Genomic DNA, 17839 nt, shown 5'->3' with positions numbered 1-17839 from the left:
TTCCATTATCCCCTGTAGGTAGTCTAAGCAGTGACCACTGGATGGTGCTACACATCTAATATGACCATATGACCCATGTTCCCCTGCTCTGCTGCAGAAGCCTGTGGGTGTCACCCAGCAGGAGAGACACACAGTGTCAGAGAATGTTTAGGAACAAGACTAGACTTCATTTATACACTGTTTCACGCACACACACACTTTATTTTGAGATTTTACAATGACAATATGACAAGTCTACAGGTTATCATTGAGTGTATATGAGAGTATATCCCAGGAGACATGCTCTGAAGGCCAGATATTTTTCCAAGGAGCTGTATTTGAGAATGCAAATATCCGAGTCAGTTGCCCTGGACATTTTACTGTAGGAGGCTGGCAGAAAACGCTAAAAATGCTGTGAAGCCACCAGTAAAGCTTTCAGATACATAAAGTAAGAGTAAAGTGTTTCCCATTGTGATGTAGCTGTATAGAATGAAATGCAAAAATGGAAATACTTCTGTTCAATTAAGTAAAAATTAAGGTTGTGTAGAACCGATTCTAGTCGTATTTGAGTAGTGTTATCAGCTGCTGCCAAATACAGTGATTCTCAGCAATCGCACACTTCTGAAGGCACATATTCAATTTACTGTGTAATACAATATTGAGGTAAAATAAATAGACATTCCTAATGTAATTTCCTATTAAAAAATGACAATATCAAGACATTATGTATCAAGACCTTACATAAAGACAACATCCACTATTGGAGACTGGCCAACGCTCTATAAAAGCTTTGCTCTAGGCACAAGGGCTGATTCCTGAAGTCAAGTCAAAAAGCCATAAACAGCTACACTTTTTAGAATTTGCATCAACACATTGAGGGGAATGAATTTTATATCTTTAACAAGCAGCCAAACACATCAAAGCAACAGATTTGTTGCTAGCAGGACATAGTGGACCAGGAATTGTCAAGAATTCATACTGTTGCATCCAAATTATTTGTCACTGTTACACACTAAACTGAAGTGGACAAACCAAAGCAGAGTTCAGTAAACTAAGGATCAGGAATCTCTTGTGCCAAACTCTGGTCAGGATGCAGGACTATTAGAGTAGTGGTAGACTCAGGTAGCAGAGAGTTCTGATAGCTCCAGACAGTGTATCAGCTTTGGTTTAGGTTTTAACCCTTTCTTTGGTCTCTATTCAGGTTAGAGTGACAATGTTTTCAAGCGTAATTTACTGAGAAATGTTCTCTCTTAGTGCCAGTAGGGGGAGAGAAATAGACAGAGTGTAGCCACTGCTTGCTTTCACCTGGCAAACAGTCATTTGGCATTACCAGGCGCACTCAGTCAAGACAATTGTTAAAGAAATTAGTGTGGGCTGGGTTTGGGCCTCAGCTTAACAACAGCGCAGAACTGTGTGGGAAGCCATTGGTATTGTAGGAGTTCGATTACTTTTGCCTTAGGCAGTTAACCGCTGCAGGTACAAAGTGACGTTGCCCCTTGCGTCCACATGTTGAGACGGCAGCAGCTATGGAGATGCCAAGTGAAGACAACAGGAACCGTGATTAGTCTGCCTGCTACATGTACTATAGGTTTTTACTATACTAATCCTAATAAAAGAAACAAATACTTTTTGGATGAAAGTTGATGGATTCGTTAAGTAATACGCAAGATCAGGAGAGACCATTATTAAGGCTTCCTGTCCATATTTTTATTGACTTCACATAAACTATACGTTGTAGGCGTCAGATGTCAGACCCAGAGATCAGGGCGTGGTGGGTGACCCCCCCTCTGTCAGAGTCTTGAAGTGCACAGATAGGGACTCTTCCTCTGGGTTAGGTGGACGTCTGAACTCTTCCTTGGAGACCAGGTAGCAGAGCAGCACCCCAAAACCCACCAGCAGGATCCCCAAACTGTTGGCCAGCATCCCCTCTGGGGCAAACAGAGGGTACGTTGGCCTGGGCAGAGAGAGAGAGAAAGGGGATTCAGAAGATAGAGTCAGAGACAGATGTACAACATAGATACAAAATATAAACATAGATAAATTAGTTTAATGTAAAATACAGTAGTACAGTCAAAAACACACATACATGATGCTGAAGAGGAGTTTCTCTGTGATGCCAAGCAGACTGCTCCCTATGGCCATAACTACCAGAACCAGACCACAGAACATGTGGATGGGGAGGTACGCGGCACGTAACCATAACGACGCAACCGGAAACAGGAAGAACAGCAAACCCATCACCCACTAGGAAAAAACGTGAGTTTTAAAGTTATAATCCTCATTACAAATTCAGAGAGAACTTTATAGGAACATCTGTTCGCCTGCTTATTCATTATGTTCAGCCAATCATACAGCAGCAGTACAATGTAGAAAATCCAGCAGGTCAGCAGCTTTAATTTTCACATCAAACATTAGAAAGGGGAACAACTGTGATCTCAGTGACTTTGATTGTGGCATGATTGTTGTCATGTTTCTGGAAATGCTGAACTTATTCAGATCTTATTTATTTAGAATGTTGCCTAAATTAAAAACCATCCGATGAGCGTTAGTTCTGCCAATGGATCCAGACGGATTGGAGCAGACACAAAGGCTATGGTAAGTAAATGGCTGTTTGAGGGTCAAGTCTTCGTAGGGTTAGAGTTAGACATTCAGTTATGATGCTTAGGGTAAGGCTAAGAATTCAGTTCATCTGTGTGTGTATGTGTGTATACCTGCAAGCAGAACAGGACTAAGGTGGCCATGCCACACCAGCTGTGAAGAGAGTACATGTCTGGAATCTTTGCTGCTCTGTGGAAATCAAACACAGCTACAAAACCTACACACACACAAATACACAAGAAGTTACACAATGGCATAGGGAATTATTTTCTGGTGTTAGAAAAAGGCTTATAATTTGGTTATATATCTCACCTATGATGCTGATGATAAGAGCAAGCAGGTGAATGATGCCATGAAGAATCTTTACATTTCTCTTCGCCTCATTGCGAAATACTCTGTAGACCAGAATGGCTAGAGAGAGAGATAGAGAGAACATCTTTACAATATACAATAAATATACTAATTTATGAAAATTACAAAATGTATTATATACTACTGAATATAGACAAAATATCACGTCAGAAAGTCAATACTTAAAGTTAAGATTAAATAATGTTATGTTCAGAAACATTATGCTATTAGTCTGAATAACAGAGTAACATGAGCAATTGTCACCCCCAAGTCTGAAGATGTCTCCCACAGCATCCCCCTATATCTTCCTCTACTTGTGTCACCCATTCTAACATCACATCCATGAATGGTTACAATTGCTGTCACTCTCTATGTTACATGTAGGTGTTCGCATCCTATTGGATGGTTAAGTCTAAATATGCATTCCTAAATCACATTGTGTCCTTATGTCTTGCTACTGGTGAAATACGCAAAAGAGTTAAAGTCGGTGAGGGTTAAGGTTGGTGCCTCTCGGTCTGGGGCATCTGAATTAGATTTGAAAGTCCGTAAGCGTAGACCACTGTTGCGTCAAAGAGAACACACACATCCAAGATAACTAAGCAACTAGTCTGACATCATAGCACCAGGCTTTCCAACAAGCCACGCCCCCAAATATTGACTGTTGCTATAGCAGCGGTAGCTACCTTGGGAAGCCATGGGTTCTTTTGACTTCATGTGACTCTGCACCGCACTGATTTAACGTGATGCATGCTGGTTAGAAATTTTGTCTGACTTTTACCAGCGCTGCAAAACATCACCATGTCACATGACCTTAAAATAATGTGGGAGCGAGTCAGCTGCAATCAGACCGTGCAGTTGTTCTCCTTCAGCTGCAGCACCTAGGTGCATAAAAAAGTACATAAAATGACGGAAACTATCGTTGTTAAACTTTATTCAACATTCAACGGCCGCAGTAAACACCAGAACATGTGCAAACTGCATCATCATTATAACATGTCAAAACCACGCATGTTCACAGTAAGACAAGCTGGAGGGTTTTACTTTACATTTCTTCTTCACCCCTTTAAAAGTCCTCTCATAATTTGTCATTAGGGTACAGATTTTATTGCTGCAGCCGGAGGAACTGTACTGTGATCACTCTGCAAGGACTCGGCAAGGAGCTGCCTTTGGGCAATCAAAAACACACATTCATTTTTTAACATCTGCTGTGGAGAAAGAGTCACTTTGCTGAAAATCTTTGTTCAAAAGCCTTCAAATGTCGCAGGCAACGACAATTAAAATGGAAATGGGAATCTGTGGGGGACTAAAGACTAAAACTTATCCAAGTTACACATTTTCATTCTGGTAATCTGGTAACAAGATTCTTGATTAAAAAGGTTTGGAGAAGGCGTTGCACAGTCTGGAGAAGAACCTGCTGATGGCGCTGGATCTTGATGGTGGTGTCACAAGCAGATCTTTGACGACAGAGACAATATATTTGTCCAGTGTTGGGTCTTCCATTTCCAATTCTAACAGCACACTTACAACCCCGTGCCACTTTTTGCTGATTTTTTTGAAAACGTCTTTGTCAAGTTGTTTCATCATTTTTGGGGTGATCTCAAAATCTTCATCCTTGATTTCGACCCATATGTTTTCGAGTAGACGCTCGATGATGGTGTTTGGTGATCTGAGAGTGTTCGACAACTTTGCTTTAGCAAAGATCCTCGAAACCAGCTTCAGAACAATTATCCTGATGGGTAATTTCCTTCCTTCCACTGTTGGTTCTTGCTCTTCTCTGTATTCTTCACTGAATTCAGGAGTGGTCACCTTGCTTTCTGAGCCAGACCCTTTACCAGGTGCCGAAGGCAGACTGGCCCCACCGATCGGGCCCTCTGACACAGCTTTTTCTAAACTATGTGTTATCACCGTGGAAGTGAGAGTTTCTGACTGTGTGTGAAGCCACCACCTCATTACTCCAAGGAAACACCACACAATGGCAAGGATGTCAGCTGATATTATAGCACGTGGCGGACAAACCGTTATGCTTGTGCACCGTGGTTGTGAGGCTTTTGGTCGTGAGGTCATCTTAAATCTCATCCTATCTATGTGATTGCTGAGGATATTATTCAGCTCGTTGGTTAACTCGAGGGTTTCACCACTGAAAATATCATACATCCATTGAGACCCATTCTGCCCCTGCTGTATCTCACCAACTGCTGTTGGAAGCAGAGCGTCAATATCACTCGTAACAGATTGCATTGACTGCCTACCCAAAACCTTGTCAAAGGCTGGGTTGTAAAGGCTGTCAAAGTACTTGTTATTCAGTCTGCCCACAATACGACAAATGGACGCTTGGGCAAACTGCTTTGCAGCGATTGTCCTAATCCTTTCAGACACTTTCTTCAGAGAGGGTGTGCTCTGGGCTGTTTCTGGATCATCTTTGTTTTGCGACATGATTTCATCCACAATCACCTCAGCAACGTCATCTGCAACATTCTTAATCTCCAGGGTGGAGCCAGATTCCAACTGATCATAATCATAGTCGGATATTTCATCGTTAGTAGATTCTGTGTATTGAGAGACCTCCTCCTTAATGATCTCCTGGACAGTTGTGGATGTTGCAGACAGAAGACTTTCCCTGTCTTCTGAGATTGTCTTCTGGGATGAGGATGATGACTGACTGTCATCTTCATTGACCAGTTGGTAGACCTTCTTTTTGCTCTTAGAAGGTGCACACATACGTTTCAGATTCCTCATGAGTCCCTTGATCATTTTGCCGGCCTGTTGAATCATACCTTGTAGTCTTTTTGGAGGTGTGACACGAGGAGTAGTTGCCTTCACACTGTCCACGCCCATGGAAAGGACAGAGTTGACACACTCTGCAATCTCTTTAGCAGTCAACTGGGTCAAATTCTCTGAACTTACAAGATTGATTTCATCTGGAACGTCAAGAGCCTGAGCAAAAACCTGAGGAAGTGTGTTGCCCAAATAGCAAATCACACTCTTCTGTGACACAGGCACAGCTGTGCTCTCAAGATCCTTTAGGATGGATTGTGTCATCAAAATGACAATTTCCAGCAGTTTCTCTCCGAGTATGGTCATTGTGGCCACATCAGGTTTGCCTTTTTTGAAAGATTCCATTGTTCTGATGTCATGCCTTGGAAAAAGGACGTCACAATGGGCAGAATGCTGTCGATGTCCATCTTCATGTTTCTGATATTGTTTTTCAATACTTCTCTTATTGGCTTAGTTTTTAAAAATCGTACTATTCCTGTCGGAAGTGCTCTCTCTGTTCTCTGTGTACTACCCCTACCATACACTGATCAACTAGGACAAAGGAGATATCAGAAATGAGATTATAGCACACACCAAAGGGAACACACACACCAAAGGGAACACGGTGCAAAAGCCTGGTGCTATGATGTCAGACTAGCTGCTTAGTTCTCTTTGATGTGTGTGTACACACCAAAGAGAACACTGTTGCGTCAAAGAGAACACACACATCCAAGATAACTAAGCAGCTAGTCTGACATCATAGCACCAGGCTTTCCAACAAGCCACGCCCCCAAATATTGACTGTTGCTATAGCAGCGGTAGCTACCTTGGGAAGCCATGGGTTCTTTTGACTTCATGTGACTCTGCACCGCACTGATTTAACGTGATGCATGCTGGTTAGAAATTTTGTCTGACTTTTACCAGCACTGCAAAACATCACCATGTCACATGACCTTAAAATATTGTGGGAGCGAGTCAGCTGCAATCAGACCGTGCAGTTGTTCTCCTTCAGCTGCAGCACCTAGGTGCATAAAAAAGTACATAAAATGACGGAAACTATCGTTGTTAAACTTTATTCAACATTCAACGGCCGCAGTAAACACCAGACCATGTGCAAACTGCATCATCATTATAACATCTGTCAAAACCACGCATGTTCACAGTAAGACAAGCTGGAGGGTTTTACTTTACATTTCTTCTTCACCCCTTTAAAAGTCCTCTCATAATTTGTCATTAGGGTACAGATTTTATTGCTGCAGCCGGAGGAACTGTACTGTGATCACTCTGCAAGGACTCGGCAAGGAGCTGCCTTTGGGCAATCAAAAACACACATTCATTTTTTAACATCTGCTGTGGAGAAAGAGTCACTTTGCTGAAAATCTTTGTTCAAAAGCCTTCAAATGTCGCAGGCAACGACAATTAAAATGGAAATGGGAATCTGTGGGGGACTAAAGACTAAAACTTATCCAAGTTACACATTTTCATTCTGGTAATCTGGTAACAAGATTCTTGATTAAAAAGGTTTGGAGAAGGCGTTGCACAGTCTGGAGAAGAACCTGCTGATGGCGCTGGATCTTGATGGTGGTGTCACAAGCAGATCTTTGACGACAGAGACAATATATTTGTCCAGTGTTGGGTCTTCCATTTCCAATTCTAACAGCACACTTACAACCCCGTTACACTTTTTGCTGATTTTTTTGAAAACGGCTTTGTCAAGTTGTTTCATCATTTTTGGGGTGATCTCAAAATCTTCATCCTTGATTTCGACCCATATGTTTTCGAGTAGACGCTCGATGATGGTGTTTGGTGATCTGAGAGTGTTCGACAACTTTGCTTTAGCAAAGATCCTCGAAACCAGCTTCAGAACAATTATCCTGATGGGTAATTTCCTTCCTTCCACTGTTGGTTCTTGCTCTTCTCTGTATTCTTCACTGAATTCAGGAGTGGTCACCTTGCTTTCTGAGCCAGACCCGTTACCAGGTGCCGAAGGCAGACTGGCCCCACCGATCGGGCCCTCTGACACAGCTTTTTCTAAACTATGTGTTATCACCGTGGAAGTGAGAGTTTCTGACTGTGTGTGAAGCCACCACCTCATTACTCCAAGGAAACACCACACAATGGCAAGGATGTCAGCTGATATTATAGCACGTGGCGGACAAACCGTTATGCTTGTGCACCGTGGTTGTGAGGCTTTTGGTCGTGAGGTAATCTTAAATCTCATCCTATCTATGTGATTGCTGAGGATATTATTCAGCTCGTTGGTTAACTCGAGGGTTTCACCACTGAAAATATCATACATCCATTGAGACCCATTCTGCCCCTGCTGTATCTCACCAACTGCTGTTGGAAGCAGAGCGTCAATATCACTCGTAACAGATTGCATTGACTGCCTACCCAAAACCTTGTCAAAGGCCGGGTTGTAAAGGCTGTCAAAGTACTTGTTATTCAGTCTGCCCACAATACGACAAATGGACGCTTGGGCAAACTGCTTTGCAGCGATTGTCCTAATCCTTTCAGACACTTTCTTCAGAGAGGGTGTGCTCTGGGCTGTTTCTGGATCATCTTTGTTTTGCGACATGATTTCATCCACAATCACCTCAGCAACGTCATCTGCAACATTCTTAATCTCCAGGGTGGAGCCAGATTCCAACTGATCATAATCATAGTCGGATATTTCATCGTTAGTAGATTCTGTGTATTGAGAGACCTCCTCCTTAATGATCTCCTGGACAGTTGTGGATGTTGCAGACAGAAGACTTTCCCTGTCTTCTGAGATTGTCTTCTGGGATGAGGATGATGACTGACTGTCATCTTCATTGACCAGTTGGTAGACCTTCTTTTTGCTCTTAGAAGGTGCACACATACGTTTCAGATTCCTCATGAGTCCCTTGATCATTTTGCCGGCCTGTTGAATCATACCTTGTAGTCTTTTTGGAGGTGTGACACGAGGAGTAGTTGCCTTCACACTGTCCACGCCCATGGAAAGGACAGAGTTGACACACTCTGCAATCTCTTTAGCAGTCAACTGGGTCAAATTCTCTGAACTTACAAGATTGATTTCATCTGGAACGTCAAGAGCCTGAGCAAAAACCTGAGGAAGTGTGTTGCCCAAATAGCAAATCACACTCTTCTGTGACACAGGCACAGCTGTGCTCTCAAGATCCTTTAGGATGGATTGTGTCATCAAAATGACAATTTCCAGCAGTTTCTCTCCGAGTATGGTCATTGTGGCCACATCAGGTTTGCCTTTTTTCGAAAGATTCCATTGTTCTGATGTCATGCCTTGGAAAAAGGACGTCACAATGGGCAGAATGCTGTCGATGTCCATCTTCATGTTTCTGATATTGTTTTTCAATACTTCTCTTATTGGCTTAGTTTTTAAAAATCGTACTATTCCTGTCGGAAGTGCTCTCTCTGTTCTCCGTGTACTACCCCTACCATACACTGATCAACTAGGACAAAGGAGATATCAGAAATGAGATTATAGCACACACCAAAGGGAACACACACACCAAAGAGAACTTGGTGCTAAAGCCTGGTGCTATGATGTCAGACTAGCTGCTTAGTTCTCTTTGGTGTGTGTGTACACACCATAGACTGTATATATAATGGACGTAGGGTCCGTGACGTCACCCGTTGGTTTCTGAAGAGTGAAAATTAGGCTAGTAGTAGGCGTTCACCCGGCGCCATCTTGCCGGTGCTGACTCCTCCTAGTTCCTGGCTAACCAATAAATGGGCAAAGAGGAGGAGCGCGAGTGAAGACTGACAGCTGAGCCACGCCCGCAGAGCTCAACGTTACCTGGTTAGCTCAGGCTAAGGAGCTAGGCTACATGCTACCCGCGGCTGCTAACCGGCTAGCGCTGCGGTGTTGTTGCTTCAGGATGGTCGCGATGTTTACAACGAACTCACTAGAGGTAAGTAACCTTGAAACTACACAACAACAAAACCTATTGCTTTATCTATTATCATAATCATTTGCTTACATGCCTCAAGTGGTTTTTAATATGTAATTGTTATAAAAGGTACCGTTTATTTAACACGTGTAATGAACAGATTGAAGCAAATTAACTACACTACTACAGTCGTGTTTGGTTGTGACTTGATTTTAATAAGTTAATAAGTTAATAAGAATACGCTACATGTGTAAGTTGCATGTGATAGTAACTATATGTTTCACAAATGTTGTGATACATGCTGGTATAACCACCATTACTATTGCCACCTTGTTTATTTAGCCTGTTATGGAATTTACAGTGAATTAGACAGTTTAGATAAGATTATAATCTCCACACACCACTGTTGTAAACAGTTCTCATATTTATTATATAATTGTGTTTTCACACTGAGAGAAGTGGAGAGACTTGATGTGGACTGTTATCAACAGCTCTGTGGGAGATTATCACCTTGAATATTACAGATGAGGTAGAAAGACATTTGATCTATTTGTACAATGTTTTATTTCTTTCAGTACATTACATTTCATTTAGCTGATGCTTTTATCCAAAGCGACTTACAATATGTGCATTTAACCATGAGGGTACAAACCCAGAGCCCAGTACATTGGTTCTGTCTGAAATCTGTGGTGCTTCCACCTGCTGAACACAGAATAAACTGTAAGAACCAGTCTTTGCTGGAACATACACAACATACACAACATAAAACATCCTTTTATAGTGAGTTTCTTCTTTTCATTAGATGAAGCACTGCAGCACCTGATGTCCTCAGCATCCACTGTGGCAGCAGCAACATGGTGGAGATCGGCAGCTTCAGGCTGGTCAACATGAGGACGACCTGCACCAGCTTCATCTGCACAACACTTCATGTTTTCCTCCCTTAACTAAAGATGGCCTGCAACTGTTTAGAGTTGGCAGTCATTGCTAAGTGTCATGGATAATAGAGTTAATTTCTATATTCATTATGGTTGGTTAAAAAAATGAACACTTATCAGAACAATGTTTGTCTTTTACTTTGATTTGATACACTTTAGATAAAAACCCAGTGTTTTATTTTTCTTCTTTGCCATAAGAGACAGAACACGGCCAGCACAGCTGTGTCCTTCAGGCTCGTCCGTCCCTAATAAAATGACAGGAAACATAAAAGTATGGCATTATTGTAGAGGAAGTGTTACTTATGAACAAAGTTTGTATCCTTATTTTCTGTGGATATTCAACTATGTATTTGAATATGGTTTTGGATTAAACAGTGCACTACCAAGACAATGAATGTACAGTATGGAGTTCTTCCACATTAATAGTATTGCATTTATAATTTAATGCATTATGTGCAATACTTTGCTTTGATTGTTTGTAAGTTATGAAAACAGGTCTGTACCTGGAGTCAGTGTTGACGTGATGACCCTCAGTGTTCAGTCTGGTTGGATTCCAGTTGTGTCTCATGTTGGACATCCACAGGTGCAGGCTGTCTGAGTCACCTAGAGGAACATTCAACACAAATACACAGATATGTAAAGTCATACATGTGCCAGGTTAACTCCTTAACAGACTTTGACATGGTAAAAATAAAAGTTTATTACTTCAAAGTTCATCAGATCATAATCATTTCAGCTTATGAAATAGGTGGCGGACATCAGCCTCAGGTTCTCTATGTGAATGTCTATTCTAGTAAAGTTACACTTCCTATAATTGATTTATGTGACAAAAAAATACATTATTCTGCATGTCCACTTATTTAACACAATAATTCAGTAAAGTCTGCCTAATAATAATCTGTGTAACGTAGTCAAGTCAAATGGGTTGGCGAGTGAAACAACTTTACATAACATTAGATATCTTACGTGGTGGAGCTTATTCTCCAAACACACAGTCTCCTGTCTCGGTTCATGTCGGTTCAATAACTCCCATACGGTCCCGTTAGCATCGCCATTACTGCTGGTATCTTGCCTGCAGGCTAGCGGAGCTAAACTAACCAGCCAGGTACAGAGACACCGATACCTGCTCATCACTACTAACACATAAATAACATACTATACTTTACTTACCACAGAAACGGGAGCGCAGACGTCTTTAAGTTCTCCGTCCGGGGAACAAGCCGAACATCAAACCGTATTATTCATCCGATATGTGAGTGAAACCTCTCCACAGACTCAGGTCCTGTTCGGTGAAGGGGGTTAGCCTGTTAGCCTGTTAGCTCAGGTGAAGCCGAGCAGGCAACAGGCTAGGAGCTGGAGTCGCGAGCTAACGGTGACGTCACCTGTCCATCAAGTGATAATTATTCATAATATCAAACCTCTATATAATTTAAACGAGTGAGTTAGAAAAAAATTCACCCCCCTCAGAGTTGTCATGAAGGAAGAACTAAGTGATGCTGTAAACAGGTTTAATTCTGCTCTAAAGTCGGGCTTTTTAACATGGGAGTCAATGGGAATTGACTCCTTCTTGGAGCCAGCCTCAAGTGGCCACCCAGTGAACTGCAGCTTTTTGCACTTCCGTATTGGCCTCATCGCTCAGCCCGGGATGTTGCCCCTTGGCGTAGACGCTAAAATGTACTGTTGGTTGGTCCTTTATCTATAACCTGACCTTGGGTACTGCTTAAAAAGAGAAGGGAGTATCTGTGGAATTTAGACAGGCACTATTCTCCTTTACAGATATAGTGTAATATACATTATATTCATAATATATATAGTGGCATATACAGTAATGTGTAAGGATGGTCCAAATTCATCAACAGTAAGCAGTTGTTTAAAGAAATATGATGAAGCCAGTATGACTATATACGGTTTACTGTAATATAAAATATGAGAGTATGAGGACAAAAATTTGAAATCCCTTGAAACATTTTAGCAACACACATAATTCAGTTCTTATTTTAAATTGTTAAAATTTAAAAAAAAGAATGTCTATGAACTTGTTAGTTAAAGTGTGAGACACATCAAAATGTGTAAGACAAACATTTTTGATGATTACTGCACAGGGGTTGTAATGCCAATACTGCTTTACTGTGAGCATCTGCACATGCATAATTTACCAAAAGTCTCCCAATGTATTTTTCTTATACTGGATCAAAACATTGAACTCTACATAATTGCTAATTGTGCCTGTTTAAGCATTTTATTTTGGCTACCAGAACAAATGACTTTGTAACATTATCCCTAAGCTGCTTTGCACAGTTACCATTTGCTGTTTACACAGTGGGTAGAAGCATGACTCATATTTGAGCCTTTAAAAGTTCCGTTCTAAAGTGTGAAGGTTGAGCAAAGACAAACCGGACACACTGGTGAATGTGTCAACAATTTCTGTGCACATGACCTGAGACAACAAAAGAAGATATCACAGTGAATTAACAGTGAGGGATGTGTCGCTGAGTGAAGACTCTGTCCCCGGGGTGTTTCCCTCTCTTATTTACCGTTCTCCCCACTCTCCTTCTAATGTCCAGCTGACCTTTGCTTTTATTGCTCTAATGTAATCTCGTGCTGTAACAGACAGCTGCTCCATTGAACCAGTTGAACTAATGTGGTTACTCTCATTAGCAAAAGTACCCAGGCTGCAGGCACAAAACCAAAGAGGGGGGGGGGGAAACTGTTATCTCACTCTGTCTGTATTTCAGAGACTTACGACATCATCAGGGTTTGGTTTCTGTTTCTGCAATCCATTCAACTAAACATTCTCACTGTATATAAAACATGTTTTTACACTGTTTATTAGTCTTTACTTTTTTTTTTCAATGTCCCTATAAGTATTGCATGTTTATTTACAATTACTTATTGACATATATTTTTGCCTGCCCTCTTGCTGCTGTAACATTGCAAATGTCCCTGTAGTAGGACGAATAAAGGATGATCTTATCTTATCAACGATTTGGACAGCAGCTTATTGCCCCAAACCGAACAAATTTACCATCTGGATTTTTTTGTTGCTGTTGAAATACTGAAATGTAAATGCATTTACACCTGGTATTTTTTCGTTATGCTCATTGAGATTGGATTTCCACCCTCCAGAGCGTATAACTTCGAGAACTGCCTGAGTGAACCCTTGTTAAATGCTGCTCAGTTTGCTGACTGTAGTTTTCTGTGCTTGTGAATCAATTCCCTGAACAGGGTCTTGCTGTCAAAGCTTGACTGGAAATGTCACCAAACAAAGAACTGGCACGTTTCGTGATCACAACCATTCTTCTTTCTGTGTAAATCAGACTTTATCTGGGTGGGGTTGATGGCTGTCTGGGCAGTGTTAGCCTAATACATCAGGTCAGTAACACAATGCCTGAGGCGCACACAGAACACAAACACACACACTTTCAGGCTGACTAAAATAGCGTCCACATTTTGCTGGCATACTTCCTGTTTCACCCAGGATATTATCTAAAAATGACTTGTCAAAAACATGTGGGTTTTTCTGAAGATATTAGTGTTGTCAGCCTTGTGCAAGGTAGATGGAAAGGCTCCCCACCTGCAAGGATTTATTTTAATGTATTTAGCTTTATGCCAGTGGTATAGCTCAGCATTGGTCCAGAATTAAACATTTTAATAATCTTAACATGGATGGATTACCATGAGATATGCTACTGATATTCAAAGTCTGTAGAGGACTATTTCTAATGACTTTAGTAATCATTACAGGTTAAACGTCACAACCAAGCAAAATAAATGAGCCTATTTGGATTCACCCCTCTTTTATAGAGTCAAAAAAATCATTCAAACCAGACTTATCAGAGGAAATAGCATTTGGAGATCAATGTGATAAGAACTACCTAAAATGGGAGAAAACATATTTCAGAATTTTGTATTTAATGTGTAATTTGAATTCTTAGTTTGGTCCATAGACTATATAAAGGTGGATGACCAGACCTCCAAATGTGATGCAAACACGTCTTGATCACAACCTGGTGGCTAGCTGCTATATAGTTCATATATCAGGTCTCCTCCATATTAATGGATGGGACATGGACCAGAATAAAAAGTAAAAGTACACGCCAAATACATTTTTCTCAAAGATGGTTTCTGTCATTTAAGGTAGTTCTGATCACAATGATGTATATTCAAGGTCTTTTTTTTTACGTTAAGTTTGGTTTCAATTTGATGCTGTAAAAACTGGGTGAAACGTCATGATTGACAGCTGAGAATGACTTGTAATTGGTCAAGGACCTTGCTACTGTGGCCCAATCTCCCAATTCCTACTGTGCAGATTCTGGCTCCAAATGCTACAAATGTTCGTGTCTGGGATATATACGACCAGTAAAAGGCTAAGGATGTTGATAAGCAAACAATGCGACAAAGTGGTGGCACAACAACAAACTTTGTGAAGCATCTTAAAGACCAACACCCGGGTCTTTATGACAAATTTTGAGAGATCAGTAAAGCTCCCGTTTCAACAACATTGAAGTATTAAACAGATGAAGCATCGCGTTAGTTCATGCAGGACACGGAGTCATGTGCTCAGCTGTCATAAGCCATCAGCTACTGATCATATGGATCATAAAAACATTGGTTATTCCCTGACTTTACAAGCAGTGCCATAAACAAGTCGAGAGTTCAACTTGTCCAGAATGATGAAAATCCACTCAAAGCTAACAATTTCTGCACCGCTGCCTCAACCACTTGCTTGTCATTACAGACATATCACGTAAGCATGCAAGTAGCTGGCTAATTGAAAAGACATTTTATAAAAAAAAGCAACCAACAACTTACTGAAACTTTTTTGTCAATAAATCACATCCGCACCTCCAGGGTGGAAATCTCAATCTGATGAGTGACGCATGTGGACTCACCGTCGCCTTGCAGGAAGACCATCCCCAGCACCATGCAAAGAGGGTGCAGGTTGAACTCCTGCGCTGAGCCATCCCAAGCGAAGCCCCCATGGTAATGACCCATCCACACACCGGTCAGCACCACAGATGCCAGACCCAGAACCTGTGATGCTCCCACCAACCACCCAAACATAGAGCGACCAGGACATGGAGCAGAATCATCCATGATCTGAGGGAGAGAAACAGAAAGAGTAGTGCAGTTTATGCCTTGGGCTGTATCATTTGCTGAAATGAATCTAAATTTATTCAATTAGAGAGCTGAGGTAGAGAAATCTAGATATGGTGAATGGGTATATTTTCTCTTCTAAACTGTTGCAGCAGAGTTTGATTCATTTGTCTTTGAGTGGGCAAAAAGCATATTTAAATTTATTTTACTCCATGAAATTTACTGAATTAAGAAAGAGAATTTGCCCCTGTAACGTACGTGCTGAAGAGGATCCACAGCTCAAATCTAAAGCCACAACATTTCCTATTAACAGAGAAAAGCTAACGGAGGTGATGATACTTCTATTGGAGCACAGTAAGGGGATCTTAGCTTCTTCGGTTTGTCAGCAAGTGACCCCACGGCATGACAGAACATCTGGATTTGGAGGTTTCATATCCAAACCAATGAAAAATAACCCAGTCAAACTCAGCTGTAATTACATGAATGCTTTTTAAACCAGATTACTGCACACATGCATGGACAGTAATAATCCATGCACTTCTTTAACCTTGCACTTTTCACCTCTTTGTATTCGTATGCATCTATTTGAATGTGTTAATCATGTTTATAGACTATAGATCATACTATAAATGCATTCCCATTTTTCGCATTGTGATGTTGTTGGATAAGGTGGAGCTAATTTTGACTTATTTACATACTGTTGACAGTTTAAGGATGTTTAATGAATCACAGACCATATATTTCAACATATAAAGCGTATTTTCGACTTTACTTTATCATTACATTTCTTGTCTCGAGGAGTATGAACAGTATAAACATACGAAGACATGGCAGGAAGTGCGGCCACATTATCGCAGAAGAGCCACTATCATAACCGCACTGAAGAGAATAATCAGCCCAACACACGTCAGTGACACACCGCCATAACTACAGGGTTTTCCACTGACGTTGAAATGACCGGTTAGTGTGATGTTGTCTCAGCGCCCACACCTGTTAACTCACGCTGTAAGGACCCGACATGACCCTGTGCTATTATACTCTCACTCTAACGAGCGCACTTCAAAAGGGCTCAGACGACAGGGAAATTAACATTTAAAACACAATGTGCATGTGGACAAATCCGCAGGAATAACAAAGAGCGGATGGTGTTAAATACTCACTGCGCTGAGTGCTACGTTCCACTGAGGAAGTCCTGGAGTCTTGATCCGCTTCCTCCCTCTGACTGGGTGTGGGTGTGTGTGTGTTGTGTGCGTGTGTGTGTGTTTTTAATGCCCTTCTGAACAAGCCCAACCCATGTGCCCAGGGAAAAAAACAAAATCAACAATGACCACCACCATCATAATTGTTGTGTTGTTATATTATATTATATCATATGAAACAAATACATCCTATATCTTATATAAAATATTTCCCCAAACCAAAACAGTATAATGTTATAATATTATTTGAACTGAAATGGAGTCGTGATGTGGGCAAACGTCACACTAACATCACAATAGGTAGAGTTTCGGGGGGGTGCTGCATAGATTGATGACTAACAGCTCCAGTTTAAAGGTTTGTTGCCTTGACAACAGTGGAGAGCGGTGGGGGAGGAGGAGGAGATGTGGAGAGGAAAAGGAGGAGGAGAAGGAGGACTGGAGTGTCTGTCGATGAATCATGGCTGCTCATTAGAGGAGTAGCAGGGTCATTTAGAGAGGTTAGCAACTGTATTAATGAACCCTCAGCTGAACACGACAGGTCATAACCATCATATCCCACTACCACTGCCAGGACCACCTCTGCTGATGTAACTACCAAGGATGTAGAGGTTGTATATGAGGGAATCTGGAGGTAAAATCAGCCTTTATATTGATATCTGATTACATTTAATTCCATTTTTTGTTCTATTTGACCCCTAGCAACAATTTTCCATGACCTGGTGGATGAGGCGTGCAGACCAGTTCAGTTCAGTTCAGTTCAGTTCAGCTCAGTTCAGTTCAGCTTAGTATAGTTCAGCTCAGTTTTGCCGCTGTCCCTCACAACTCTTTTAAAATGTTATTAAGATCATTTTCAGTTAAAACCTTCAGAGATTCTTGGACAGCATGTGGACCAAATCCAGAGCTGGCCTTGGGCATGAGTGAACATAACTAAGGGGCCCTTGTGTCCACTACAGGGCCCCAAAGCATGTTTGACATGTGTTCTTTCATATTATATTCAAGTAAATTATGTTAAATGTAAGCATCATGCAAAAAT

General features: G+C 41.3%; 1 protein-coding gene and 1 long non-coding RNA gene across 2 annotated transcripts; one reads left to right on the top strand and one right to left on the bottom strand.

Annotated features, from left to right (window-relative positions):
- Positions 1 to 1740: 1740 nt before the first annotated feature.
- Positions 1741 to 16923, bottom strand: LOC117766917 (cytochrome b561). Its single transcript, XM_034594365.1, has 6 exons — positions 16768 to 16923; positions 15403 to 15610; positions 2890 to 2988; positions 2691 to 2794; positions 2066 to 2223; positions 1741 to 1933 (listed from the first exon to the last, which is right to left on the bottom strand). The coding sequence occupies exons 2-6, from the start codon at positions 15605 to 15607 to the stop codon at positions 1741 to 1743; spliced, it is 759 nt and encodes a 252-aa protein (XP_034450256.1). The 5' UTR covers positions 15608 to 15610; positions 16768 to 16923.
- On the top strand, positions 15610 to 16700 carry LOC117766949. The gene is made up of 2 exons (XR_004614797.1): positions 15610 to 15865; positions 16107 to 16700. It is a non-coding gene; the product is annotated as an uncharacterized LOC117766949 (long non-coding RNA).
- Positions 16924 to 17839: the final 916 nt, after the last annotated feature.

Source organism: Hippoglossus hippoglossus, chromosome 8, assembly GCF_009819705.1.
Source record: "Hippoglossus hippoglossus isolate fHipHip1 chromosome 8, fHipHip1.pri, whole genome shotgun sequence".
Lineage (NCBI taxonomy): Eukaryota > Metazoa > Chordata > Actinopteri > Pleuronectiformes > Pleuronectidae > Hippoglossus > Hippoglossus hippoglossus.
The sequence above is the reverse complement of the archived record's forward strand: the minus strand, read 5'-3'. Positions and strand labels throughout refer to the sequence as shown.

Coding starts and splice junctions, on each gene's coding strand:
- LOC117766917 (XM_034594365.1), bottom strand. CDS start 15,607: ATGGATGATTCTGCTCCATGTCCTGGTCGCTCTATGTTTGGGTGGTTG. Junction 2,989..15,402: donor GGTCTTCCTGCAAGGCGACG/GTGAGTCCACAT, acceptor CTCTCTCTCTAG/CCATTCTGGTCTACAGAGTA. Junction 2,224..2,690: donor TAGTCCTGTTCTGCTTGCAG/GTATACACACAT, acceptor GTTTTTTCCTAG/TGGGTGATGGGTTTGCTGTT.